The sequence below is a fragment of the Heptranchias perlo genome, chromosome 28, assembly GCF_035084215.1.
Source record: "Heptranchias perlo isolate sHepPer1 chromosome 28, sHepPer1.hap1, whole genome shotgun sequence".
Taxonomy (NCBI): Eukaryota; Metazoa; Chordata; class Chondrichthyes; order Hexanchiformes; family Hexanchidae; genus Heptranchias; species Heptranchias perlo.
In genome coordinates, this window is record NC_090352.1 from 20549052 (window position 1) to 20576203 (window position 27152).

At 40.6% G+C, this 27152-nt stretch overlaps 2 protein-coding genes across 8 annotated transcripts in view; both read left to right on the top strand.

Annotated features, from left to right (window-relative positions):
* Positions 1-17892, top strand: part of ggnbp2 (gametogenetin binding protein 2) — a 46646-nt gene extending 28754 nt beyond the window's left edge. For 2 of the 4 annotated variants that reach the window (XM_068008169.1, XM_068008173.1), the window contains exons 5-13: positions 795-908; positions 1079-1288; positions 2674-2863; positions 3426-3617; positions 4628-4778; positions 6539-6664; positions 8408-8562; positions 8909-9130; positions 14026-17892. In XM_068008169.1, coding sequence (XP_067864270.1) covers positions 795-908; positions 1079-1288; positions 2674-2863; positions 3426-3617; positions 4628-4778; positions 6539-6664; positions 8408-8562; positions 8909-9130; positions 14026-14229 — 1564 coding nt within the window. In that variant the 3' untranslated portion in view covers positions 14230-17892. The remainder of the gene's footprint in view (positions 1-794; positions 909-1078; positions 1289-2673; positions 2864-3425; positions 3618-4627; positions 4779-6538; positions 6665-8407; positions 8563-8908; positions 9131-14025) is intronic. The other 2 variants (XM_068008172.1, XM_068008170.1) reach the window with 2 other exon arrangements.
* Positions 17893-20815: 2923 nt separating this feature from the next.
* The window catches only part of dhrs11a (dehydrogenase/reductase 11a), a 127754-nt gene continuing 121417 nt past the window's right edge, over positions 20816-27152 (top strand). For 2 of the 4 annotated variants that reach the window (XM_068008185.1, XM_068008184.1), the window contains exon 1: positions 20816-21187. In XM_068008185.1, the coding sequence (XP_067864286.1) occupies positions 21056-21187 (132 nt within the window). In that variant the 5' untranslated portion in view covers positions 20816-21055. The remainder of the gene's footprint in view (positions 21188-27152) is intronic. The other 2 variants (XM_068008182.1, XM_068008183.1) reach the window with 2 other exon arrangements.

A 27152-nucleotide genomic window follows, 5' to 3' on the forward strand; every position in this document is an offset into this window, starting at 1 on the left:
ACAGGAAGGAGGGGGGGAAAAAGAGGAAATAATAATTGACTGCGAAGTGCTTTGACATGTCTTGAAGACGTGAAAAGCGTTGTATAAATGCAAGTGTATTTCTTTGCTTCAATGGGTTTATTTCTGCTCTTCTCACTCCCACCATCTTTTCATAAACTAAAGTTTGACTTTATCCCTTCCTTGGATTTCATTCTATATACATTTTTTTGTTTTCAATACCCTTTCTAACGTAAGCTTTTAATAACCTGCAAGCAAAGCTGAACAGTGAGTGGTCTGAACAGTGCTTTGTAAAACTTGGCATAACTTCTGCAGTTTTGTGTTCTGGTTATGTATCTAACTTTTTTTAATTGCTTCACTACAATGGGCATTGAGTGATGCTCACCATCACACCCAGACCCTCTAAGTCTTCCTCGGGATTGGAAAACTTGAGCTACCAGATGATCATTTAAAAGCAAATTTAATTGTTCAGCTCCATACATCAAATGTATGAATCAAATGTTTATATGGATTCTTCTGGCATCTTTTCCCCTTCTTTATGGTTATTTGGTATCTGGTGGGTGCAAATAAAAACAGTGGCTCTATTGCATATGGAGATCCATACTTTTTGTTCTGAGATCATAAATTAACTCCGGTTCTGGAAAACATCAACCCAGATAAAAGTAGATATTGAATAGTTGTATTATCCAGCCTGTTCTAGTGGTGAAAGGTGGTGTTTTAACTGGTTCAGGTGCTTTTTATAATTACAGTACTTCTGTTTGACAAAGATCATAGCATCTTTGTGTTTCTATTAACAGGGGCTGCTGGATGGACGTGTGGGAGCTAATGTCCCAGGAATGTAGGGATGAAGTAGTATTAATTGACTCCAGTTGTCTTTTGGAAACGCTAGAGACTTATCTACGGAAACACAGGTTTGTAATGTAGCACAGGGATGCTGCGTGTCATTTTACTATTGAAATGAATGGGATGTAAATTAGTCAATCAATTTGAGTGTTAAGGAGAAATCACAGCATTTATCCACTCAACTGTCATAATGAATGTTCTTAAATTTCTGGTTGCTCACATCAGTTTTTTTTTGCAGGTTTTGCACAGATTGTAAAAATAAGGTGCTGCGAGCATACAACATTCTCATTGGGGAATTGGATTGCAGCAAAGAAAAGGGCTACTGTGCAGCTCTCTATGAGGGACTACGTTGTTGTCCTCACGAAAGACACATCCATGTTTGCTGTGAGACTGACTTCATCGCGCATCTGTTGGGCCGTGCTGAGCCAGAGTTCGCAGGAGGGTATGAGTATGTAATTTGCTAGAGTGGGCTTTCTAGCGCTTTTGGTTGCTTTTTTTTAAAAAAACATTTTCTCTAGGCATGATGCAAGTGTGAAATAATTGTGCTGGATCCAATAATTGCTTCTATTTTAAGGTTACAGCAGTAATTGACTGAAGCTTTACTGTATTTGTTTGTAACTTCCATGCAGACCGATCAAGATCGGAACCAGGGCATTTAGGGAGGCTGTTCTCTTGGGAGAAAACTGAGAACATCTGTGTGCTACACCAGCAACACTAAGCCATGGGAACAGGCTGCCTGTTTCCATGATCAAAAAGGAAGTTGTGGATGGCATTTGGAGGGTGGCTTAAAGGCTCTTTTGAAGAGGCTTCAATCTATTATAGGCAACAGTCCAGAACTCTGCAAATTAACAATACAGCTCAGAGGTTATAATGGTGGCTGGTCTAGAAAGTGGGAAAAATCATCATGGTGCTATTTTGAGGTTAAAGTTGTGGTGTCACGTTAGGAAGAAGTAAAGGAGGTTTTATCACCTGGGTGAGCTGAGGTTGAGTAGCTAAAGGAAAAGATCCTATTTGAAGAAGAAAAAAATTCTTGTAGGATTTTTTTTCTGGATCTTCTGTGGTATTGACCAGCTCACTGGGTTGGAGGAGGCCAAGAAAAGAGGAAAATCGTCACAGCACTTGCAGTGTAGCTTGGCTGGCAGTGGTGATTGAAGAGAAAAGTTGTTTAATTTTTAATTTCCTGGTTTCCATAGTGCAATCGATTGTAGTAGACTCTTAAAGCTGTTAAGTTTTAAATCCCCCTCTGCTTCCTTAGCAACTTCAGATACCAGTAATGCAACAAAATGTTGACACCTGGTGTTACCAAAGTGTTAATGAACAATATTGCATCATGTAAATATTTCTGTCTTTAACCTAATTTAAGAATGCCTGCCCAAATGAGTGGGCTTATTGAGCATCTGACTTCACTTCTGATAGAAAATTCTGGAAACGGCTGGGAAGCAGAACGGTTCCCTTAGCAAGTGCCCAAAAAATAAATGAATAAATCTGAAAAATCCAGGCCATTGAATCTGTTCTGCATTAGCTCCTTGTAGATTGGTGTGCTGAACCATGCTATCTGAATACTAAATTGAATCTGATTAGTTCATCACTCCTGATCTGGTGGTATATACAGTCAGTCAGTGAGGTTCTTGTACAGTGAGCATTTTGACTCTACTGGCGTCGTCTATGTAGATCATTGACATTTGAATCTTATATAAAACAATGTGGTCTAGAACAATAGTTACCATTTCTAAATACATAACTGCACTGTAACTTTCCATTCAGAAGCTGTGTTGAAGCTCTTAAGTTATAACTGTAGTTGGGAACAACTGTCGTAAATAGTAACCTAACCAGGTCTGTTGCTTCTAGGCGGAGGGAGAGACATGCAAAAACTATAGACATTGCACAAGAAGAAGTCCTTACATGTCTTGGTATTCATCTGTATGAACGCTTGCACAGAATTTGGCAGAAGTTACGAGCTGAAGAACAGACATGGCAGATGCTCTTCTACCTTGGTATTGATGCACTGCGCAAAAGCTTTGAGGTACAGTCTTAAATTGCTAATGTAAAAAGTGGCTGGGCAGTTTATAACTGCCGTTTAATAGGACAGAATATTCTAAAATTAGAAGTATTGTTTTTCTTTTACATCAGTTTTTTTATATTCCCTGCATTTTATCTTATTGAAACAAATGAAAATGGTGGAATACCACGTGTTTGGTCTTTCTCTTCCTTTTTCTCTTCTCCCTCCCCCTTCCTCCACCCCTGCTGCAACTGATGTGTTACGGTTTGGTGAGAAGAAAGCACAGGAAAATTGCAAAATTTCCAATGCAACTGATTTTATTTGGATTGCATTCGAGCCCAATAAATATTTGGTCAGTAGCTAATTAAAGTTTTATGATCCAGACATGTCAGTAACTCTTGCATGTAAACAGTGACATAATCCTGTTATGCCCTCCTATTTCTAACCAGTGAAGGATCTCTAAAGCAACCATATTTTGGTGAAATAGGTGTATAAATGTAAACTGTTCTTAACTTGAAATTTTGCTTTCATAAACAGATAACCTTTTTAATGATTATCAAAAATAAACTGGAACTTTATTCTGCAGATGGCAATTGAAAAAGTGCAAGGTATTAGTCGATTGGAACAGCTTTGTGAGGAGCTTTCTGAAGAAGAGAGAGTTCGAGAGCTTAAACAAGAAAAGAAGCGTCAAAAACGGAAGAACAGACGTAAAAATAAATGTGCCTGTGAAATATCTACTCCACTTCAAACTCCAGGAGAAACTAAAACCCAAGGGGAGGTAGGTAGAATATTGCCATTAACTTTCAAATTGTTAATTCGATCCAGCAATCCTTGTGCACATAAATTGGATTTCCCCTTTGTGCCTTTCAGTAGGTGGCAGCCCACAATTACTGATTGATTGTGAAGTAAGATTTAATCTGTTCATTGACAGAAGTCTATATCTTGAAGAAATGCCCATCTGAAACCATTAACTTCAGTTTTTTTGTTCCAATTTATTGGCCAGTAATGAAGCAGACTTGCCTGCTTCTAGGTCTCTGCCAAATTCGCCCCCCTGCTCTTCCACATCACCTAGCCTGCCCCCATTCAAAGTGTAATTTTGTTTTTTCACCAAAATATACCACCTCACGTTCACTGATACTGAATTCCATCTGCCAGCTTTTTGCCCATTCCATCATCTTGTCAGTATTGCAGTTTCTTTTGGTCTTCAAATATTTACTATGCTGTCTATTTTAGTATTGTCTACAAATTTGGACACCACTTCCTCTAACCCTATTTCCAAATCATTGATGTACATAGTGAAGTTGTTCCAGAACAGAACCCTGTGGGGCACTGCCACCCACTCCAGCCAGTCTGAGAAACTGCCCTTAACCGTTTCCTCCCTTCTGATCAGTTTTTAGTCCAATTTTCTACCCTTCCCTAAATCTTTTCCAATGGTCTCTTGTGTGGTACCTTGTCAAAGGCTTTCGAAAGTTCATGTATACCACATCCACTGCATTCGCTCCGCCCACTGGCTGTCACCACCTCAAAACTCTCGGGTTCATCTAGGATGACCTTCCTTTCTGAAATCCATGTTGACTGCTAATAAATTTCTTGTGGAAATTTAGTAATCTTAAGATTCCAAATATACCCTCCCACTGTAATTGCCTGGATTAAGTGTCTCCTTTTTGAAAAATAGGTATTATGTTGGCCGCTCTCCAGTCCTCTGGGAGTCATCCACTCAATAGAATCATGAAATATATTTTCTTGGGTAATCTGTTTTTAATTGGATGCTATATAATGTCATTCCAGACAACATCCGAGTCCATAGAGAGTAGCTGTAAAGACTGTGGCAGCATGGAAGATGCTAATGGTAGAGTTGAAGTAATTGTTACAAATGAAAGTACCTCATGCACATGCCCTGGCAGTGAAAATCTACTTGGATCACCTAAAACTAAGAAAGGTATGTACACCATTGTTTTCATTTGCAGAAGAATATCTTGGTGATTCTGAGAAGGAGCTTTATGGTGCAAAAATCCACCAATGATCGATTTGGTGTCGAAGATGAGGCTGACTGACTTTACTAATGCCTTTTTTTTTTACAAGTGCTGAACCCGTGAGAATCTGGCTATATGTCTGTTTCTGGGTGGTTGCTGTACTTGCTTGCTTTGGCCTTTGTTTAGAGCAGAGGACTTGGATTATTCTAGTAGCCTAGTTGTTGAAAAATAATTGAATTTGTACAGTGCCTTTTATCTTGTTAGAAATGTCCTTAAGTCCTCCATTTATAATGAAATCCTCACTGTCTGAGGCTGAAACAGACCGTTCACAATCTTGATGTCCTATTTGATCCTGAAGTGAGCTTCCAACCATATATCCACTCCATCGCCAAGACCGTCTACTCCCACCTCCGTAACATCGCCCATCTCTGCCCCGCCTCAGCTAATCTGCTGAAACCCTCATCCATGCCTTTGTTACTTCTATACACTTCCAATGCTCTCCTGGCTGGCCACTCATCTTCCATCCTCCATAAACTTGAGCTAATTCAAAACTCTGCTGCCCCTAGCCTATCTCGCACCAAGTCCCGTTTGCCCATCACCCCTGTTCTCACTGACCTACATTGACTCCTGGTCCAGGAACGCCTCGATTTTATATATTAAAATAAATTCTCATCCTTGTTTTCAAATCCCTCCATGGCCTTGCCCCTCCCTATCTCGATAGCCTCCTACAACCCTCAGATCTCTGCGCTGCTCCAATTCTTACCTCTTGAGCGTCATATTGGCTCCCGTGTCTTCAGCTGCCTAAGCTCTGGAATTTCCTCCCTAAATCTCTCCGCCTCTCTAACTCTCCTCCTTTTAAGGCAGTCCTTAAAACCTCCGACTTTGACCACGCTTTTGGTCACCTGTCCTAATATCGCCTTATGTGGCTCGGTGTCATTTTGTTTAAGAACGCTTCTGTGAAGCGCTACGTTAAGATGCTATATAAAATGCAGGTGGTTGTTGAAGTATATAGGTGAACGCAGGAGATGATTTCTGCACAGCAATGTCTCTCAAACAGCAATAAGATGAATCATTAGCTAATCTATTTTTGGTGATTATTAGGGAAGAATGTTGGTCAGGACACTGGGATAACTCCCTGCTCTTCGACTAATGCTATAGGATCTTTAATGTTCATTTGAACAGGCAGACAGGGCCTCTTTTCATTGCTCCATCTGGATATGTAGCACATCTTCACTACATTGAAGTGTCTGCTTAAAGTGGACCTTCAACCCACAGCCTTCTGATTCAAATTCAATTGCTACCAAGCTGGCTGTTCGGACAGATGTTGCATGAAGGCTGTTTGTAGGACAGGCAACAACATGAAGACACAATCCCCTAGCCTGCTGTTAAAAAATTTAGCAATGGCCTTCTGGAGCCAAAGCTATCAGATTCCAGACTGTCTTATGTATTGATTTAAAATAATGGTATAGTTGTACCAAACTTGATGGACAAAGGTAAAGAAGATAACTGATGAAATAAGCAGGTTTTTAAGAATAGTTTGTAGAATTTCTTCTCCCTTGCCCTTCAAAACACCATCGTCAGCTCAGTAAATAGTGATGATAATGAACAAGTATCTGTACCCAATACTAAACTGACAGGATCATGTTTTAATATACAACCAAGGTTTAATCTTAAAAGCAGTATTATGGACCCAAGTTTCTCCTGCTATGTTTTTGTTTTCACTCAGGTTTATCTCCACATTGTAATGGCAGTGATTGTGGTTACTCGTCAAGCATGGAGGGTAGTGAGACTGGTTCCCGAGAAGGATCAGATGTAGCTTGCACTGAAGGTATCTGCAATCATGATGAAACAGGTTAGTGTGATAATAGAACTTTTGTGGAGCATTTATGGAAATGCCATCTTATTGCCTTGACAGTGTTGTTTAATTGAATGGACAGAGTCTATGGGTCTGACATTTTAGAAATTATAGTAACCAGACTTCTGTTTTGGTTTAACTTCGACCTGATTTCCCACCCACCCCCCCCCCCCCCCCCCTCAACTTTCAAAGTTAGGCAGTGAAAATTACTTTTCTAAAATTATGCTGTAAATGCTATTAAGTTGAATAGAAATCTGTCCATCAGAACTTTTTTAAATGTGCGTACTTAAAGGAGCCACGTTGGGGGTGGCATAAAGGTATTTTTTTATTCGTTCGTGGGATGTGGGCTTCGCCAGCATTTATTGCCCATCCCCAATTGCCCTTGAGAAGGTGGTGGTGAGCCACCGCCTTGAATCGCTGCAGTCCATGTGGTGAAGGTTGTCCCATAGTGCTGTTAGGAAGGGAGTTCCAGGATTTTGACCCAGTGACGATGAAGGAGCGGTGATATATTTCCAAGTCGGGATGGAGTGTGACTTGGAGGGGAACTTGCAGGTGGTGTTGTTCCCATGTGCCTGCTGCTCTTGTCCTTCTATGTGGTAGAGGTCGCGGGTTTGGGAGGTGCTGTCGAAGAAGCCTTTGCGAGTTGCTGCAGTGCATCCTGTGGATGGTACACACTGCAGCCACAGTGCGGCAGTGGTGAAGGGAATGAATGTTTAGGGTGGTGGATGGGGTGCCAATCAAGTGGGCTGCTTTTGTCCTGGATGGTGTCGAGCTTCTTGAGTGTTGTTGGAGCTGCACTCATCCAGGCAAGTGGAGAGTATTCCATCACACTCCTGACTTGTGCCTTGTAGATGGTGGAAAGGCTTTGGGGAGTCAGGAGGTGAGTCACTCGTCGCAGAATACCCAGCCTCTGACCTGCTCTTGTAGCCACAGTATTTATATGGCTGGTCAATGGTGACCCAGGATGTTGATGGTGGGGGATTCGGAGATGGTAATGCCGTTGAATGTCAAGGGGAGGTGGTCATCTCCAACAAGAGTCTAGTCATTGCCTGGCACTTGTCTGGAGCAAATGTTACTTGCCACTTATGAGCCCAAGCCTGGATGTTGTCCAGGTCTTGCTGCATGCAGGCATGGACTGCTTCATTATCTGAGGGGTTGCGAATGGAACTGAACACTGTGCAATCATCAGCGAACATCCCCATTTCTGACCTTATGATGGAGGGAAGGTCATTGATGAAGCAGCTGAAGATGGTTGGGCCTAGGACACTGCCCTGAGGAATTCCTGCAGCAATGTCCTGGGGCTGAGATGATTGGCTTCCAACAACCACTACCATCTTCCTTTTATGCTAGGTATGACTCCAGCCGCTGGAGAGTTTTCCCCCAATTCCCATTGACTTCAATTTTACTAGGGCTCCTTGGTGCCACACTCGGTCAAATGCTGCCTTGATGTCAAGGGCAGTCACTCTCACCTCACCTCTGGAATTCAGCTCTTTTGTCCATGTTTGGACCAAGGCTGTAATGAGGTCTGGAGCCGAGTGGTCCTGGCAGAACCCAAACTGAGCATCAGTGAGCAGGTTATTGGTGAGTAAGTACCGCTTGATAGCACTGTCGACGACACCTTCCATCACTTTGCTGATATATTCAGCATCTTAGTTCTGCTTGCTTACTGCACCCAGACTTTTTTTGAGATTGGTTTTAAAAAAATATATAAAACATAGAAAATGTTTTATGTCTTGTCAGGAGATGACACTTGTGTACATCACTGTGTGGAGGACAAAGAGGAGGATGGTGTGGACAGTTGTGTTGAATGCTGGGCCAATGCTGCTGAAGAGAACACAAAAGGCAAAAACAAGAAGAAAAAGAAGAAAGGCAAGGGTGTAAAATGTGACGATGATGTAAGTGGTTTTAGGCAGTTCCGTTGCTGTGTCTTAAATATTGAATTTCAGCCTCTTAAACCTCCCCCCGGAACTTTCCTACACTGAGGGACATTGTAAATGACTGCACCACTTAAGCAAGTTCTGTGTCCCATGGTTTTGATTGTCCCAGCCTCTGATTTGAGTCTGGGATGACTGGACATCTGTCTTATTATTTTAACTTTTGTGCATTCAGTGAAGTGCTTCTCTTTGTTAGTCTCAAGTTTTCTTTCTTTTTTAAACATAAAGACCAAAAATAAAAATACTAAGGAATTTTCAGTCAATAGCTCTGAAATTTGTAATTTTTTCCATGTTTTCTCTTTTATAGAGTGAAAATGTTGGAGAGTGTAATATAGACCTAAGCAGACAAGAGAACTTGGGTAACACTTTTCATAATGAGTTCCACCATGACAAAACCAAAGATAGCTGTAACTCATTAGAGAAAGGTGGTCAGCAGCCAGCTTGGGTAACACAAATTCTGTCAGAAAAGCATTTTTCACAAATTCCACCTGACTGGGGAAGAAGTACAAAAACCTTAAAGGAACTACTTGTAAGTATGAAAGTTGTAATTCACAATGTTTATGCACTATTAAATGATTTTAGATGTAGTAATGTAGATTGATTTCTTGTCTGAGTAACTCACTTAATATTTCAGGACAAAAATTAGAACTGCTTGATTTTTAACTGGTGTTTCTAGACTTTGTAAACTTACTGCTGGAGATGTTTATACATATTGATTTTTTTTCTACTCTTCTCCCAATCTGCACTTTGTAAATCTGAGTTCTTTTGCACTCGAGGACTAATCACATTCTTTTACAATCCTACCACTGGAAAGTATTAACAGAAGTGCACAAATTAAAATGGTTGCTGGAAATATGAATAAATTGTTGGTTAAGGGTGAGAGCTTGTTTTCTACCTCGCAAGATGAGAATTTTTTAATTCTCCTTTCTGCTTAATAATACAAATTGCCTAATTAATATAAAATGGAAACAATGCAACTTATCAATTAAACTTTTTATTAAATTTGTCTTCAATTTTTTTTACAGCAATTTTAGTTTCAGTAGCTAAATACTCAATGTAAGAATTAGGGAAAATGTACATAATTCTAATAACTTGCCTTTTTGCTAAATCAAATTACTGATTTAAAACTATGGAATAATGCAATTTTTCCCTTTTACAATAAATGAGTATAACTAAAAAGTGTAAATCAGTTGAAATAAGACAAGAACATGGTAATTGCATTTGATCTTCCCCGAAATTGCCATCCACTTTCTTTACAACTTCGCAATAAAAATGATATTGGAAAAAGCTTTAAAAGCAGCTGCCTTATATAGATGAGGTCAGCTGCACATTATAAATCCTCAGCTGATGTCACAGGGCAGCTTGCTAAAGTGTTGTGATTATAAATCTGTGACTTCAATTATGTGGGGAGGGGTTTGGAGGAAGAGAACTGTTGGCTCATTGAGCAGCAAACCAACTAAGTTTCTATTAAACTTAATATATTGGAAGGGTTTTTTTTTGTGACTTAATATACAATTCAAATTGGGGAAGGAATTAATGGCTTCCTGTGCAAAATTGCTGGAAGTGGAAAGTTTTCATGAACTGGTGTTCAATGGAAATGTCAGTTGGCAGCCCTGTTCTGGTCACTCAGCACGTAGAAACAATGCCAAGTAACAGGTTGCAAAAGACATATCCTGAGTGGCCACCATTCTTGGGTTTCTTGAAGGGAAGCTCGTTGCACCATTTTATTTCTTAATTTCAATTATATTTAGACTAACAGGCCTTCCAATATTCATGATTCTGAGATCTCTCTGCTTCTCCAATTCTGGCCTCTTGCGCATCCCTGATTTTTAATCGTTCCACCATTGGCAGCCATGCCTTCAGCTGCCTGGGCCCTAAGCTCTGGAATTCCCTCCCTAAACCCCTCTGTGCCTCTTTCCTCCCTTAATCCGCTCCTTAAAACTTACCTCTGACCAAGCCTTTCGTCACCTGTCCTAATATCTCCTCATGTGACTCGGTGTCAAATTGTGTTAACGCTCCTGTGAAGTGCCTTGGGACATTTTACTACGTTAAAGGTGCTATATAAATGCAAATTATTCAGAGGGAATATAAAATGCAAAACAGTACTTTTATTTCCATTTAAATGCTGCCTTTGATCAAATTGATGTACTGTAATTGGAAAGGTTAGTTACAATTTTTAGCCCCTGATACTAAGACAATTTTTGGTGGATTCTTTGTAGGGTTGCCTGTCCTTTGACTTCAGTGATTTAAAACAGGAAATCCATCAGCATTTGTGGAGAAAAAGTCAGTCTTTTGAGTATAGACCCTTTGTCAGAACTGAAATGTTAAACACAAAGTGGAAGAAATGATATTGCAATCACAAAGAGGAAGGTTATGATTTGAATGAACAATTTTCAAGTCATCAGAAAAGCTGATTTTTCCTCTTGGGATTTGGGAAAGCCACACTTTTATTGCCCTTCTCTAGTTCCCTTGTGGTGGTGGGCTGCCTTGAACCTCTGCAATCCTTGTGCTGATGGTGCTCTCATGATGGTGTTAGGTAGGAAATTGCAGTATCTTTGACCTAGTGACAACTAAGAAACGGCAGCATATGTCCATTAGGATGTTGTGACTTGGAAGGGAACTTGGTGGTAGTGTTCCCATGATATTGCTGCTTTTGTCCTCGTTAGCAGTAGAGGTTGCGGGTTAGAGCGGTGCTATTGAAGTGAGCTTAGTGAGGTGCTGCAGTGCATCCTGTTGCTAGTACATACTGCAGCCACAGTACACCAGTGAAGGGGATGGATATTGATTGCAGTGGCAGGAGTGCTGATTGAGCAAACTGCTCTGTCCTGGGTGGTGTTGAACTTGGGAGAATTGCTGCTCGCCAGGATGGGTGAAGTAGTGTGTTCCATCACATACCTGACTTGAGCCTTGTAGATGAGATTTTGAGGGGTCAGGCGGTAAACCACTAGTCAGTCTGAGACTCTGTCCTACTCTTGTAGCCACATTGTTGGTTTGACTGCTCCAGTTAAGCTTCTGGTCAGCGATGAGCCCCAGATTGTTGGTGATGGGGGACTTGGTGATGGTGTAATTGAAGGTGGGGAGGTCATTAGGCCTTGTTGGATTTGGTCTTTACCTGGCACATGTGGCAAGGATGTTAGCTGCCATTTGTCAGCCCAAGCCTGGCAGTTACTCAGGTCCTGCTATTCTCTGCTACTTCGAGTTGTGAATGGAGCTGAATGTTGTGGAATAGTCAGTGAGCAGCAAGGTCATTGATAAAGCAGCTGAGGAGCTCCTGTAGTTATCTCCTGAGGGTGCAATGATTGGCTTCCAACAGCCATGACCATCTTCCTCTTGCATTAGTTATAATTCCACCTACTGGAGGGTTTTCCCCTTGAACCCCATGAGCCATTGTTCTGCTTGGGCTCCTTAATGACATAAACTGTCAGCTGCTCTCACACCTCTGGCTGTCATGTCCACACCTGGTTTAAGGCTGTGCCTAGGTCTAGAACCAGATGGTTATGGCAGAACCTGAATTGAGCATTGGTGAGCAGGTTATTGTTGGGTAGGTGTCACTTGGTGGGACTGTTAATGACTCCTTCCATTACTGCTAATTGGGAGAAGGCTGATTAGGGTGGTAATTTCCTAGGTTAGATTTTTCCTGTTTTGTGGATAGAACATATGCCTGTGATTTTCCACACAGTCGGGTAGATGCCTGTGTCATAGCTACACTTGAAGTGGGGAGGGAGGGGTAAGATGGGGTTAGCTAGTGCTGGTGCATGGATCTTCAGCACTATAGCCAGTATGTTAATATTTTCAAATCAGTTTTATGTGACATTTTTATCTTGGGTGTAGCAGTTCACCACTAGATGGAGCTAATTCTAATATTTGGCCAGATGAAATGCTAACATCTGATACTGAATTAAAACACTAGCTTCAACAACACTTGGTCAGGAGGCTTTCTCGTTGTCATGAAAAGTTTGTTGCAGAAATGTTAACTTGTTTACACATTTTTACTCCTAAGCCTTATGATTTGCTGATTTGGGCATTTTTTCTGCACTTCTAATGCAAAATAGCTGCAAACCAATTTTATTTAGCCCAGCTACATGCTTTAACCACTACCAAATTTATTTGTGGTATATATATAAGAATTTTAGGAACAGTATAAGGTCCAACAAGCTTGCCTATTAAGCATCATCTTGGCAAATGGTAACCTATTCATTTCAAGTCAGAAGATTGTGGGTTCAAATCCCATTCCAGGACTTGAGAGCTGACACTTAAGTGCAATACTGAAAAATTATTGCATTGTCACAAGTGATATCAGATGCTGCAAAAGAGGATCTGGAAGGTGCTATTAAATGCAAGTTCTTTTCTATAAATCAACCCCACCCATCTGCCATACCATACCCCTCAATTCTTACATCAGAAACAGTCAACACTAAAAAAAAATCTTTGCTGTTTTTGGGACATTGCTAGCACTGTTGGATGTTACAGTTGCAGTCCTTAGCTTATCAATTTTAAACTGTTTCAATCATGCATCAGAATTTTGACACTTACAATTCAGCCAGTAAGAGCCACCTCAGATAGGCAGTTTTCATGTTGAAAGTTCAAAAATTGAGCTAGTTCTATAGTTTTTATTTCCATAGTTCTGTTGCCACATTGAATGTTGAGACAGATACTGTGTGGAGAAATTTGGAGATGGAATATAAATTTTTGTTCGCATGAGTTTAACAAATGAGTTAATTGAGCAGTTAAATGATTTAACAGCCTTCCATCCATTGAAACCTCTAATTGCATCCTATAAAGTACTCTTAGTTTTTTTTAGTGTTTTGTCATAACTGGAAAAATTCGAACATTGGTCAATAAGAACAGATTTTTGTTGCACTTCTGAACACCCATTCACTGTGGGATTGGGTTTAACTAGCAGAGGAAAACTTTTTTTTAAAAAAGCTGTAAACTGTGAAGCCCAGCAGAGAAGTCGGGTAGAACTTTTTCACCTAAAGGTTTTAGACTTGTGCAATAAATTACCAGGAAAAGCTATTGAAGCAGACAGTGAGAGTTTGAGACAACTGAACATTTGTATATGCAGTACCATGTCACATCAAAATATCTCAAAAGTGCTTTATGCAGCAAATTCCTTTTGAAGTACAGTGACTCTTGTGTACATTTCATTGTAGTTTTTAGTAAATCTTGTTTAATCTCACCTAATAGAAAAATCACTTTTCTACACTTAATTTTGTAGTCCGTTTTGTAGCTGCAAATTCAAAATGTTTACTGTGACTTTACAATCCACTCGTCATTGTAAACTCATTGGATAACCCCACTAACTGTTCCAAATAAAGTTAGTCAAGGTCCTGTTCCTTTACTGATGCAGTTGTCTGCTAGTTAACAATAAGATTTGTAGTTATGCTAGAAATCAATGTTGTAATTTGCTGGCTTGATTTTTAGGAAGAATCTGAATGTACTTCTGAGGAAGAGATTTTCATTACCCAAGATGAAATACAAGCATTTATGGCAAATAACCAATCTTTCTACGTCAACCGAGAACAATACCGGCAGCACCTAAAAGAGAAATTTAACAAGTACTGTCGCTCCAATGACTACAAGAGACATATCTGCAATGGTTGGCTGACGACAGCTGGTGTAAACTAGCAAAGAAAGCTTGAACCAGAAGCTACCTTTTTCTACACAAACACACTCAATGACCACTGCGCCTTCTCTCTCAATCTTAAGAAATTTAGATTTTTGTTTCCTGTTACATAATTTTACCTTGAACAGTTGGTGGTGTGGTTTATTTTTATTTTTCTTTCTACACTCTCCCAGGCTGGTGGTGGGGAGCACATTTTTGCTCATCTGCTTTCTCGAAGCTTATGCAGTATTCAGCCAGATGTCTGCAAAAGCTTACTTTATACTTTTGAACAATGCCTCTCCTCTCTCCCACTCACTAAATGTTTCTCTTTACTGTGAGAATTATACAAATGTCTAGTGACGAGAGATGTTCTACCAATAAATGTGTACAGAGAAAAATGAAACTTCTGATTTAAGGTTTTACAATAGACATCCATTTAAAATGATGTTTGGATGTAATATGTACAAGCGCAATGTGCAGAATTTACAAATAAAGAATATTTATTGATATGCATATCAATGTGTTGTATATTTTATGGTCATTTTTTATTCTGCATATAAGTTTAGATATAAACATGCCTCAAACACTAAATTTCCCACTAATTTTATGATGCCACCTGTAATGAATAAATATTGTAAATATATTATTGACACTGATGTCTATTGATTTGTGGAGGCCAGACCAGCTAAAGGAAAGTAATTGGAATACTTCTTGAACAATTTCATCTTTTTGATTTTGTTTAAAAACTACTGTGAAGTTGAGGGTGCTTTGCATGGGGCGATGCAAGTACAGAATTTCTCGACGTAAGATGATTTATTGCAGAATGAATTTTGGAAATGTTTTGTGGTTGAGAAACTGCTTCCTATACACACTGCTACTTTTATTTACCTTTGCTGTCCAGCCAGCTAAATCAAGCTGTTGGATCTCCCACTTTTTTTCTGAATTAATTGACACTAATCCATTCCAATACTTTGTTCTGTGTTTTCTTGTGTTCTCGTACAGTATTGATTGCATTCCAAATGAATGGCCACTAGGAAATTATATTCCTGCTGTTTAAAATGCTTTACAAACTTGCTGTAAACTAGCTTCAGATTTGTCTGAACTTTAATGCTGTAATGCTTCCCCTCATATTTGTGCACAAAGTTCAAAGCTTGATAGCTTCAGATATTTTCAAGCGTACAAACCATTTGCTTTTACTGCTCACGTAAATGCTATCTAGTAACACTGGGATCCATTGCCTGACAAGAAAATTCATCGAGGGCACCAGACTAATCCTTCACTGTAACTCCTCACCAAGGAACCATTTGGGGTTTACTTTCGAGTTTATGCCTAGGAGTTAATGATGCCTACATTTGGCTCATTGAAATGTCTTGCATCAACCAATTTGGATTATATTAGCATTTACACTACCAATCTTCCATCAGGATCTGCACAAGATACATGAATTAACCCTTGATGATTATCAAAGTCAGACAAGTCATGCATGAACAATTGTTAACTTTAGAATCAGTTAGCAGCACTTAAACTTTCAGAATGCAAATAATTAGTATGAGGTTAATTGACAAAATAGGTTACAAAGTTCATTATTTTGCAATAATTCAGCATTAACTGCTTGCTGATAAATTTACAGTTGAGATTAATGTCTGGGATTGATACATTGTTGAGTTTAATTTAGCATTAGAATCCTTGGATAGCTGACAAAGTAACAGTATTTGATGCCCAGTCTTTTGAATAAAGTCTGTACGCTTGTAGGTAAAGACACATGCTGTTCCCACACCCACCCCATTTCCCACTCTTTTCCCCCGACCCTCAGTCTCCCTCTTTCCTGCCCCCCCCCCCCCCCCCCAACCTTACCCAAACCCCGTTCCCCAGTCTCCCTCTCTCAAACCTCGGCCCTCATTACATTTCCCCTCTCTTCCCCCGACCCCATTCTCATTCCCCAGTCTCCCCATTTCCCTAACCTTCAACCTGGCTCTTCTCCCTGATCTTGTGTCTTTCTCCCATGACCCCATCCTCATTCCCCAGTCTCCCTGTCCAATTCCCAAACTCTCCTATTCCCAATTGTTTCCAGCTGGTTGCGGCGCTCTACGACAGCAGTTGGAGACTTTGGGGGGAAACACTGTTGTAGGAAATTTAAAGCAGAAATAGTCTCTTGGACAGCTGGCAGAAGCACCTGGGAGATCCATCCCCCATTGCAAGAGAATCCTGGATAATCTGGGAGGGTTGGCATCAGCTACTCACAGAAAGATAGTTTGCAACTTTTTATATACAAAAAAAGTGCTAATAAGTCAACTACAGGAAAAAATATAGAATGCAGAATTAGTCAGACACTATATTTGCAGAAATCCAATGACCCAGTAGACCCCCCAATGTCCAAGGTCTCCAGTTTGAACACCTATGAATTGACCCCAACACTATCAAAAACTTTTGATTGCAATAGTATGTACTTATTTTGGTCTTTGCTAATAAATTATTGCTCTGCTTTATTTGGCAGATAAAATTAATTACACATCAAATTTACGCTGCCTTTATATAGCTTTAGCATATGCCTGGATAATTTCATTGGGCTGTAATGGGATTAGATGATCAAATGATAAAAGCCCTATAAATTGCATCTGCAGAAAATCATAATGTTTTCATTCCATTTTGTTTTACAGTGGGCTTTGCCCAAGTGTGTGTTTTTGCTCTGCAGTAAGATTGGGGTCAATTCTGCTCAGTTTGAGTTCACTCAATTAACACATTTTTATGTAATTTGATGCCTGGAATGATTTTCAAAATACTAGTTTGATAAAGTATTTTTCTAAAGAAGCAATGTTATCTCAACTCTCTTGCAAAATGTGTTACCAGGCTATTTGAATTTTTTTCTGTACTAAGATTTTTGTCTTGAAAGGAAATAAATAGAGATTGCATCACCACTTAAGACTTCATAAGTACACATAAGAACACATTGGACTCAGCCCTCCAGTGTCTAAAATTTTAGGTATGGGAAAGTACAGCACACTCACTTCCCTACAGCTGCATTGATTTTAATTGATTTGAATCAGTGTAATAGTGGGGTGGAACAGTTTGTGGTGTTGGTCTCGAGAGAGGAAAAATCAACCAGGATTTCGGCTCCTAATTGCTATGTAGCAATCCACAGTGGAAAGTGGATGTTGGGTAAGGAAAGGTCAAAATAGCCTGCTGATATTCACACATGAAAATGGCTATTTGGGTGAGGTATAGGAGAACTGCTGGCACTTATGGAACCATCACCCACCCCGGCCGCGTGTCACTACTTTCAGGAGACGTGGAGTGGAAAATTGTTTAAAATGACATAGAATCATGGAATCTTATAGAACAGAAACAGGCTAGTCATCCTATCAAATTTGCACCAGTGCTTTTTTTCCACACGGGCCGTCTAGTCCTACTTTCCACTATGCTTTAATAATCTTTTTCTAGCAAATATATAGATCCCTTTTAAAAGAATTTATGGACTCAAGTTAACTGGTTTGTAGCAGATTCTAACCACCCTCTGGGTGAAGGATTTTTTCAAATCTTTCAATATAACTTTTGAAAAACGTATTTTGCAATCAAAACACAAGGACTAATGCTTCTTACAGAATTTTTAAAAAGTTATGCCCTGCAGGCTGCAAAGATGATACATGTGTAATATGAATATTAATAAATTGCAGATTGTGACATCCTGATTTTTATACAAGAATCTTTATTAAAAGAATTCTTCAGAAATACATGGCTTCACATAAAATTTTAATTTAGTGATGTTTACATTGAATGCATTGAGCTGCGTTTTTGACATAGATGCGTGTAGTTAACAGCCTTGACATAAATACTAAGAGCACCATGATCATCCTGTAAGTGGAAGCAGGAGGGCTGTGACCGTCGATGGGAGTGGGGGGTGGAGAGAGAAGCCTTGAAAGCTCTGCTGTGTTTAAGGTTGTAGAAGAGATTTAAACAAATATTTTCCTGGTGAAGGCAAAATACTGTAGATGTTGGAAATCTGAAACAAAATTGGGAAAACTAGAAAGATGCAGCAGGTCAAACAACATCTATGGAGAGAACAGACAGTCTACATTTCGGATGTGTACCTTAGAAACACCGCATAGATTATCTGCACAGAATTAGATTGACCTGTCTTTCTAGCATTCTGTTTATTTTGTATTTCCTGTTGATTTTGTTTTCATGTTCAGGCTAACACTGTAGCTTTTTGTGTTGTTTAAAATAATTTTAAATGTAACAACCTCTAATTCAATAATCTGTTTTCTGGTTCTGTTAGGGAAAAATAACAGCGATAATGCACCAATTAGTTGTATGCGCTACTGGGGTGGTGGAGGGGGAAGAGGCTGGCTTGACCTCTACATTGAATACCTAAAACTCTAATGCTAGTTTTTAATCTCAGTTTCCTTAAAGGAGCACCTCTTCCTGGGGGGGGAAAGAAGTGTTTGACAAATCTTTTTTCATTTGTTACAAAAACACAAGACAACATAACTCATTGAATAGCATTATCACATCAATTGCAAGTATCATTGTCACTACAGAAACAATGAATAACACTTTGTGCACCCCAAGTTACAAGACTGTCAAATATTTACTTATGAAAACCATACCTCTTGCACTTTGGAATAGCAATTGACTTTTTCCTTCCATAAGTTTTCATTCTGTGATCTTCCTAAAAAGTCAGAGAATGAACACAATCACAACACAGAATCTTACAGTCATCAAACAGAATGTTGTAGGTTGTTACAGTTCTGCACTTTTAAAAAAAAACATTTAGATGCGGACCAGCACAACTTGCATTTAAATGTCCCAAGGAGTTTCAGAAAAGTGGAAAGAAAGAATTGCATTTATATAGCACCTTTCACATCCTGAGGACTTCCCAAAGCACTTTTGACATATAATCACTGTTGTAATGTAGGAAACATGACAGCCAATTTGCACACAGCAAGGTCCAACAAATAGCTATGAGATAATGGCCAGATAATCAGTTTTAGTGATGTTGGTTGAAGGATAAATATTGGCCAGGACATTGGGCTGAACTCCCCTGCTCTTCACAAAGTTCCGTGGGATCTTCTACATCCATCTGAGAGGGTAGATGGGGCCTTGGTTTAATGTCCCACCTGAAAGGCAGCACCTCTGGTAGTGCAGCATTCCCATAGTACTGCACTGAAGTGTTAGCCTGAATTATGTGCTCAAGTCTCTGGAGTGGGACTTGAACCCACAACTTTCATGACTCCAAGGTTAGAGTGGTACCACTGAGCCAAAGCTGAGACCTTGTACATGGAAGACATCGGTTTTAAAAGGGCTTTTGAAAGCGGGAGATGAGTAATAAGGCAAATGGGTTTAGGGAGATCCTTACATAGTACAGGCCAAGAAGCTGAAGGCTCTCTGGGTGGAGGAAGAGCCACAGTATGTCAGAGTCGATAGAAGAGGGCCTAAGCTGGTGCATAGATCTGGAACTATTTACAGACATAAGGTTAGATTATCATTATTTATAAATAAAAAGGATTTTAAGTTCAGTGTGTTGAGGGATGTGGAACCACTGGAGGTTGGCGTGGACAGTGATAGGCCAGTGGAACTTAGTATGGAATAGGATGCAGAAGCAGAGTTTTGGATGAGTGAGTTTATGTAGGGTGGAGATTTTGAAGCCAACTAAGAGTTTTGGAAAAGTTAAACCTACAGGTGACGGAGCCATGGATGAGGGTTCCAGTGGTGGTGAGAGTGAGGTAAGAGCAGTGCTATTTGATGTTAGAGATGGAACCAGGTGGATAGAAAGCAGGTTTGAAGTTCAACTTGCACGCATAGGATGCTGAGGTCATACACAAGTTATACCTAAGTAAGCAGCCAAAGAAGATTACAATAAAGGCTTGTGTGTAGAATTTCTATTAGGATTTGAACAGAATGACTTCAGACAGACCTGCACACAAATGTGTAAGTCAAACAGATCTTGGTTAAAAGCAAAATACTGCAGATGCTGGAAATCTGAAATAAAAACAGAAAATGCTGGAAAAGCTCAGCAAGTAGCTATACTGTCCTGTTGGACTATAACCTGGTGTTGTAAGATTCCTTACACATGTCCATATAGTACGCAAAATGCGTTTACTCCCAAACAGTCCCAGTATTTCAAGGGTGTAGATAATTGCTGAAAAATAAAGGGAAATTGGATAATGGGGATTAGTACTACTGTTCATGTACCGAATGAACACCAGCACGGACTGGTTGGGCCGAACAGCCAGTTTCCATGTTGCAATTTTACGTAACTATCTATGGCACGATCATCTATTCACTTCAGATATTTGTTGCAGCCCCTCGATGCATTAAGTTTGTAAAGTTATTTAAGAAAGTGCATCTCTTTATACAAAAAAAAAGACAAATAAAATACACTTTCTTGTCAGAAACCAATGTGGAGATGTAGAAATCGGCGCATGACACGTGCAGCTGGCAGTTCTCCCGAGGGACCGGAGCCTTGTCGCTATTCTTCGAGCACCCGATCGCCAGACATTGGCTGGGGAGAGGAGGAGTGATGCGTGTCTAGCGATAACCGCGCATGCGCCGGCAGCTCGCTTTGCTCCCTGGGAGTTGTGGTCCTCCGTCGTGGGCATTGCCGCCTGCGGGAAGCCGGCGTGGACTACAAGTCCCAGCGCGCACCGCGGCGCGGACAAGTGGTGCGGTCTTCAGCGGGGCTGGAAGTTGTTCTCTCCGGGGGCAGAGAGGCGGGAGGCCGGAGGCCGAAGCGTTTCCTCCGGTGTTTTATATTGGTTTTTTTTTTGCTGCCCAGAGGCTCCTCTTTCTCTTCCTACGCGCACACACAGAGCTCGCGGTCGGCGCGGCTGAGGTGATCGAGAGCCCGGCGACATGGAGCGCTGGAAGGGACGCGTGGCTCTGGTAACGGGAGCCTCCGTGGGGATCGGCGCGGCGATCGCCCGGGCGTTGGTTCAACACGGCATGAAAGTGGTGGGCTGCGCCCGGAATGTGGACAAAATCGAGGTAAGAGGGGAGAGAGAGAGAGAGAGTGTGTGAGAGAGAGAGAGAGAAGCCGGGACCGTCCGTCAGACAGACAGACACAGCGGCCGGACCCCGGCTCGGCCTCACCCGTCTGTCCCGCGGCTCTTTCTCTTTAGCCGTTAAAGGCAGGATTGAGGTGGAGGAGATAATAAATTTGTCACTGAGGGAAGTGTCAGTTTGCAACCATCTTAATTGAAACCATGCAAACTCCCGACGGTGCAGCAACTGTGTTCTCAGGTGCAAAATAATTGTTTGTTTCGGCAGCATCTTTAAATCGCTAAATTAAATTAAAAGTCGAAACTTGGACGGGGCTATTTCCTACATCTTTATTTATATTTATTGGGGGATGCATCCGTCGCGAATTTTAAAGGGGGGGGGAAATCACCAATCCAATAAAAACATTCTCCTGATTTTTGGTAGATTTGTGTCAGAGAATAGCCTGAAATGGTTTTCTGAGACCATCACCTCGCACAGCTACTGCGATCGCCGAACCTGTTGGGTTTCGCTCTCTCCTCAATCCACATTAGAACCCGCCCTCCGCTTCGTACCTTGAAATCTCTCTGCCGCGCTCGGACAGTGGTTACTTCCATCAGTTTACTTGGCTTTTGCCCGCAGAACAAGGGGCCCCTGTACCTGAAAGTTATTCATCGTGTGAAATACTTTGAGACGTTTCGACCTGCTGCAAACACTGTAGACATTACAAATATATTTCATTGTATTTAATGGCAATTCTGGTTGCCAATAATTTTTGAAGCCTCGGTGTCTGTTGGACTATAACCTGGTGTTGTAAGATTCCTTACATCCGTATTTAGAAAAGTTTAGTTTACCAGTGGGAAGCATTGGGCTAGTTGGTGCAGGTCTGACTAATAATGTGTAGTTCAATTAAAACGTACTCAGAAATGTCGATCAGCAATTATAGACAGTTGCGGCACATTTGTCGATGTTTTCTGTTGTATTTTCATTTCTTTTTAATTGGTTGTCTGCAACTGATTTATTAAGACACATGGATTGTTGTATCATGAAGTGGGCATTATCACTCCACTATTTTTGTAGTGTTTTTTTTTTGTTTACTTGCTGTACTGGCCTTTTGTAAATTATTTTCTCAGCCTGTCCAGCGTCTGATTCTCATTCTCAGGCAACTTGTTGTTCCTAGATCCCCCGGCAAAACTGCTCTGTAGCTGCGTACTCGGAAACATCCCAGAGTGTTGAAGTGCCTCCTGATTTTCCTCAGCCTTGACAGCCAGGCTGAGATCTCTGTCCAACTATAATAAATATTGTGGGAAGAAGCAATTTCCTGCCGTTTGTAACTGCAGTGTTTCATAATTATTGATTGAGTAAATGTCTCTTCCTCCAATAGAAGCTAAAGCAAGTCAATTTAAAAAAAATCTTACTAGTATCTTCTATTGTAAAGATAAAATTCAAGTTTCCACAATTGTTGTCAATTTTAGAGGTATGGGATTGTTGTATTTGTTGCTCTCTTTGCCTACTGAGTTCCTGCTAATCACAACCAATAACTAGGGACAGAGGTCAGCATCATGTGTACACAAACTTGCATTCCTGAAATTGATCTCTATTGCTTATATTCCAATATTTTCATTTTGGATGGAGTTTAGAAGAAACTGTGCCGTTAGCTCTACCTATACATCAGATAGTGGATAATTTTTAACAATTGGGCTTTTATTTGAGGGGTGCAAGTTTGTGTTAAGCTGCTGTTTTTAATCATGAATTGATTACATACGAACATACGAATTAAGAGTAGGAGTAGGCTATCCAGCCCCTCGAGCCTGCTCTGCCATTTGATAAGATCATGGCTGATCTGATTGTGACCTCAACCCTACTTTCCCGTCTACCTACTATAACCTTTGACTCCCTTGTTAATCAGGAATCTATCTAACTCAGCCTTAAAAATATTCAGTGACCCTGCCTTCACCACTCTCTGGGGAAGGGAGTTCCACAGACTCACAACCCTCTGACAGAAAAAAATTCTCCTCATCTCTGTCTTAAATGGGAGACCCTTTATTTTTAAACTGTGGCCCCTAGATCTAGTCTCTCCCACAAGGGGAAACATCCTCTCAGCATCTGCCCCTTCTAGTCCTCTGAGGATCTTCTCTGTTTCAATAAGATCACCTGTCATTCTTCCAAACTCCAGTGTATACAGGCCCAACTTGTCTAACCTTGCCTCATAAGATAATCTCCTCTTCCCAGGAATCACTTGTGTGAACCTTCTCTGAACTGCCTCCAAAGCAATTATGTCCTTTCTTAAATAAGGAGAACAAAATTGCACACAGTATTCTAGATGTGGTCTCACCAATGCCCTGTACAACTAGCAAAACATCTCTACTTTTATATTCTGTTCCCCTTGCAATAAATTCCATTTGCCTTCCTAATCACTTGCTGTACCTGCATACTAACTTTTTGTGATTCATGTACTAGGACACCCAGTTCCCTCTACCTCAGAGTTCTGCAATCTCCATTTAAATAATATACTGCTTTTCTATTCCTCCTGCCAAAGTGGACAAGTTCATTGAAAATGAATACATCTGGAAAGACCGGTTTATTGGAAAGTACCCTACAGTTAAACCATTTGACTAATGTTGGGAAATAAAGAGATGTGCTTTTGCAGGATCAATTCTGACTTGCTCTCCACTACTTTAAAGAAAGTTGTCTGGCAGACTGGTCAGAAGCTAAAAAGGAATATGAGTGATCTCTTCTAATGACTTCTTGAGTTTATCCAATGAGTAGCTGAGTCATATAAACCAGGATGTTCCAGGGTTCTGTCCTTGGTCTATCCAAGTTACCTGATCTCAGCTGGAACGATGGTAGGGGTGCGACAATGGCATTGTTACCTTTGGATTCCTGCTTCTGATCGCTACCCAGTTACCATAGCAAGAAGTGCATCTGCGTGGACTGGACTTGTCTGCAATGCCATCCATGGTCAGACAGTGTGCCAGCACTCACTGTCAAGGCTCACACATAAAGAATGCCCACACGGGCAAGGAACTAGAGAGTGCCCAACATCCATAAAACTGTAACTTAGCAAATAAGTCAATGCCCTTGGGACGGGGGAAATGTATAATACCTGAAATTGCCCCATCTGATTTCTTTTACATCACAAAAGGATGCTTTGGAATATTTATTATTTGAGGGAGATTAAGGCACATTTATTGGATTGGGAATCTACATCACAATAACAAGTATAAAGATGCATTTACATTACAGAAGTGCAGCTGATGGCACCACATGTTTTTCTCCATCAGCTGTCTCCTTACTGTAAATGTCTTGAAGTTCAGGGAACAAACAACACCATAAAGTCATGGAAATATAGGTTTATGAATCTGCTGTCAGTTTATGGTTGCCTTTTCCTGCAAAACAAATATGGGGAACCAGTACCCACATGTTTTCACTCAATAATAATGGGGTATCCACATTACACCATTGATCTCAGTAGTGCTAGACAGATAAGTACCTAATTGAGATGAAATAGGGATAGTGTTCATATTTAGGCTAATGAAAATAGTTTTAATAAGTAAGTGTAAAAGCACTGCAAGAAATGCCACAAATTGGAGGTGTGCTGTGGAGTAGTGGGACATGGTCTTTTCCCCAACCTTCATGGTGCAGTATCTTTCCATTTGCCCTCGTTCCTCATCCTTCCCTCCTTTCTCAGGCACCTACAAGGAGGGAGAGAGGTTGGATGGATAGTCAGTTTAGCCAGCCTCACTTGCTTTCTAGTGACTTATTACAGTAGTTGGCCAAGCCTTTGGATCTGTTCTACTCAGCTGGAGCATGGTGCAGGGAAAACTGGAGGGGGATATATAAACACTATATCAAAGAAAGGGAGCTGGTGAAATGAAGATTCTAGAATGTAAGGGATTTAGCAGTTCAGCCTAAGTTCCTGCTTTTCTGTCTAGCTGCTAGTGCAAAGCTAGCCAATGCCAGCAGCTTTAGGGGATTCAGCTCCTTTGAATAATTATTCATAGTTGTCTGTGCAGCTTTGGCCATATGGAGGGAATTATCCTAATGGAGGATGTGCAAAATCTGGCCAGTAAGCCATAATTTAACAGGGTGTGTGCATATGGAGACAAATATTGTTTTTATAAAGTTTCAAAATGAATTTTAAATATTTGTCAGCTGTTGTCAGAACTTGGGAGGTTGGGTGTAGAGGGGAGAACGGGAAGAAGTGCCAGGCAAAAATGAAGTGAAAAAGAATCCCGACTTGGAACAATTGACTGAGTACATGTGCTTCTGCACAATGTGGTTCTGAGAAGTGTTGCCCTGTTTAGCACTTCAGGGCACCCACCTCAAAGACAGTAGTGCTGTTCCTAGAATCCTGGCAGCAGGTGGTGACCAGGCTCAACATTGTGTATGCTACCTGAAAGACCTGGGATCGGGTGCAGAAGACAGCGTTTTTAAGGAATCTGGCAAGGTAAAGACTACCTGACAGAACCAATTATTGGGTAGATGGCCCGAGATGGAATGCTACAAAGGGTTGTGTGTCGATCTGTTCCACATTTGATGCTCACCTGTGCCAAGCCCTCCCAAACTTACAGCGCTTATGCATACCCATACCTAAGTAGGGTACCCATTCAAGATGCAACATACAGTTGAAAATCTTATCACACTCTCCTCTTCCAAGGCATAGCTCAAATCTTAACAGAACTTAGTTGCATGATGCATAGTTATTTATTGACAACCAGGTTGGTGTGTAGGTTCAGTACATGTCTGTTACTGTCCATGTGCTCCTTCATTTTACATCATCTCAACACAACTTTTCTGCTTGTATAATAAGGTGGCACATTGTAATCCCATACAAAACATTTCTGGTTAACCTTTATTATGGCAAGTTACTTTTAGTTAGTGTGTTTAATGAATTTCATTTTCTTGAATTGAGAGAAAGAAGACCAGCTCTGACTATATTTCTCTCTTTTCAGTAATAATGCCCCAACCCCCCAAGAACATTTTAATCGCATTCTTTGTGTGAATCTGTATTTTTTTGTTCATTAGTTGAAACCAGTTGAAAGGATAACTAATGCTGAATTATTTACTGCTTTTTAAATAATTAGTTTAAAGATTCTACTGTCATAGCTGAATCAGTCCTTTATTTTGACATGCATTTTGACAGGAACATTATTTTTCAAACTGTCCAGTATGCGCAGTTGGAAGTGCAACACATGGATGCAAGTTGACAAAACAAAATTCAGTTGATTTATGTATTTTAGGACTAAATGGAGGCAGATTATCTTTGCTACATGCCAAGGATTTTGATTTCCCAAACTGTTTGTGTGGTACTCCATTTTACAAAATTTTTAACGTAATTATAATTTTAAATTGTTCTAAATGAGATTACAGACAGACTGATCCCAAGTCCACCTTAGTGTTCCTCTATACTTCTCCACTAAAGGTGACATTTACAAGCTACAATTTTGTGCATTCTGTTCCACAAACTCCAGGCAAAGTTCCCTCAGTCACCGGTACAATGAAATTCTGGAAGAGTGAACTTTCAACATGGTATTTGAAATTACCAAGAAATATTTTTTTAAAAGCCCACTGACACTGTAGCTACTGGTCTTGGATAGTTTGAGTTCCAGCCAGGCAGAACCCTGTTTACGCTGCTTGCCTCCTGCCTGACTAGAAATTCTGTCTGTCCTGTTCAGGAGAGAGCTGTGAGCGTGCCAGGACACATGCATGTGCAGAGTCGTCTCCCAAAAGTTAGAAATCAAAATACTTAGCTAGCAGAGAGGGAAGAATCTTTGCTTTCCAAACATTTAAATTAAGCTCAGGTAGGCATACAAAGTGTCCAGGGGTCTCTCAGACCCCTGCGCTATACAAACCAGATTTGCATTACAGGCTATGTCAGATCAAGCAGTTTGAGGCTGCACTGTCCAGAGTTTCTTTCCTCTTTGCTCTGGAAGGAGGTCAGCACCTAACTCTGGATTTATTCTGCCAGTTT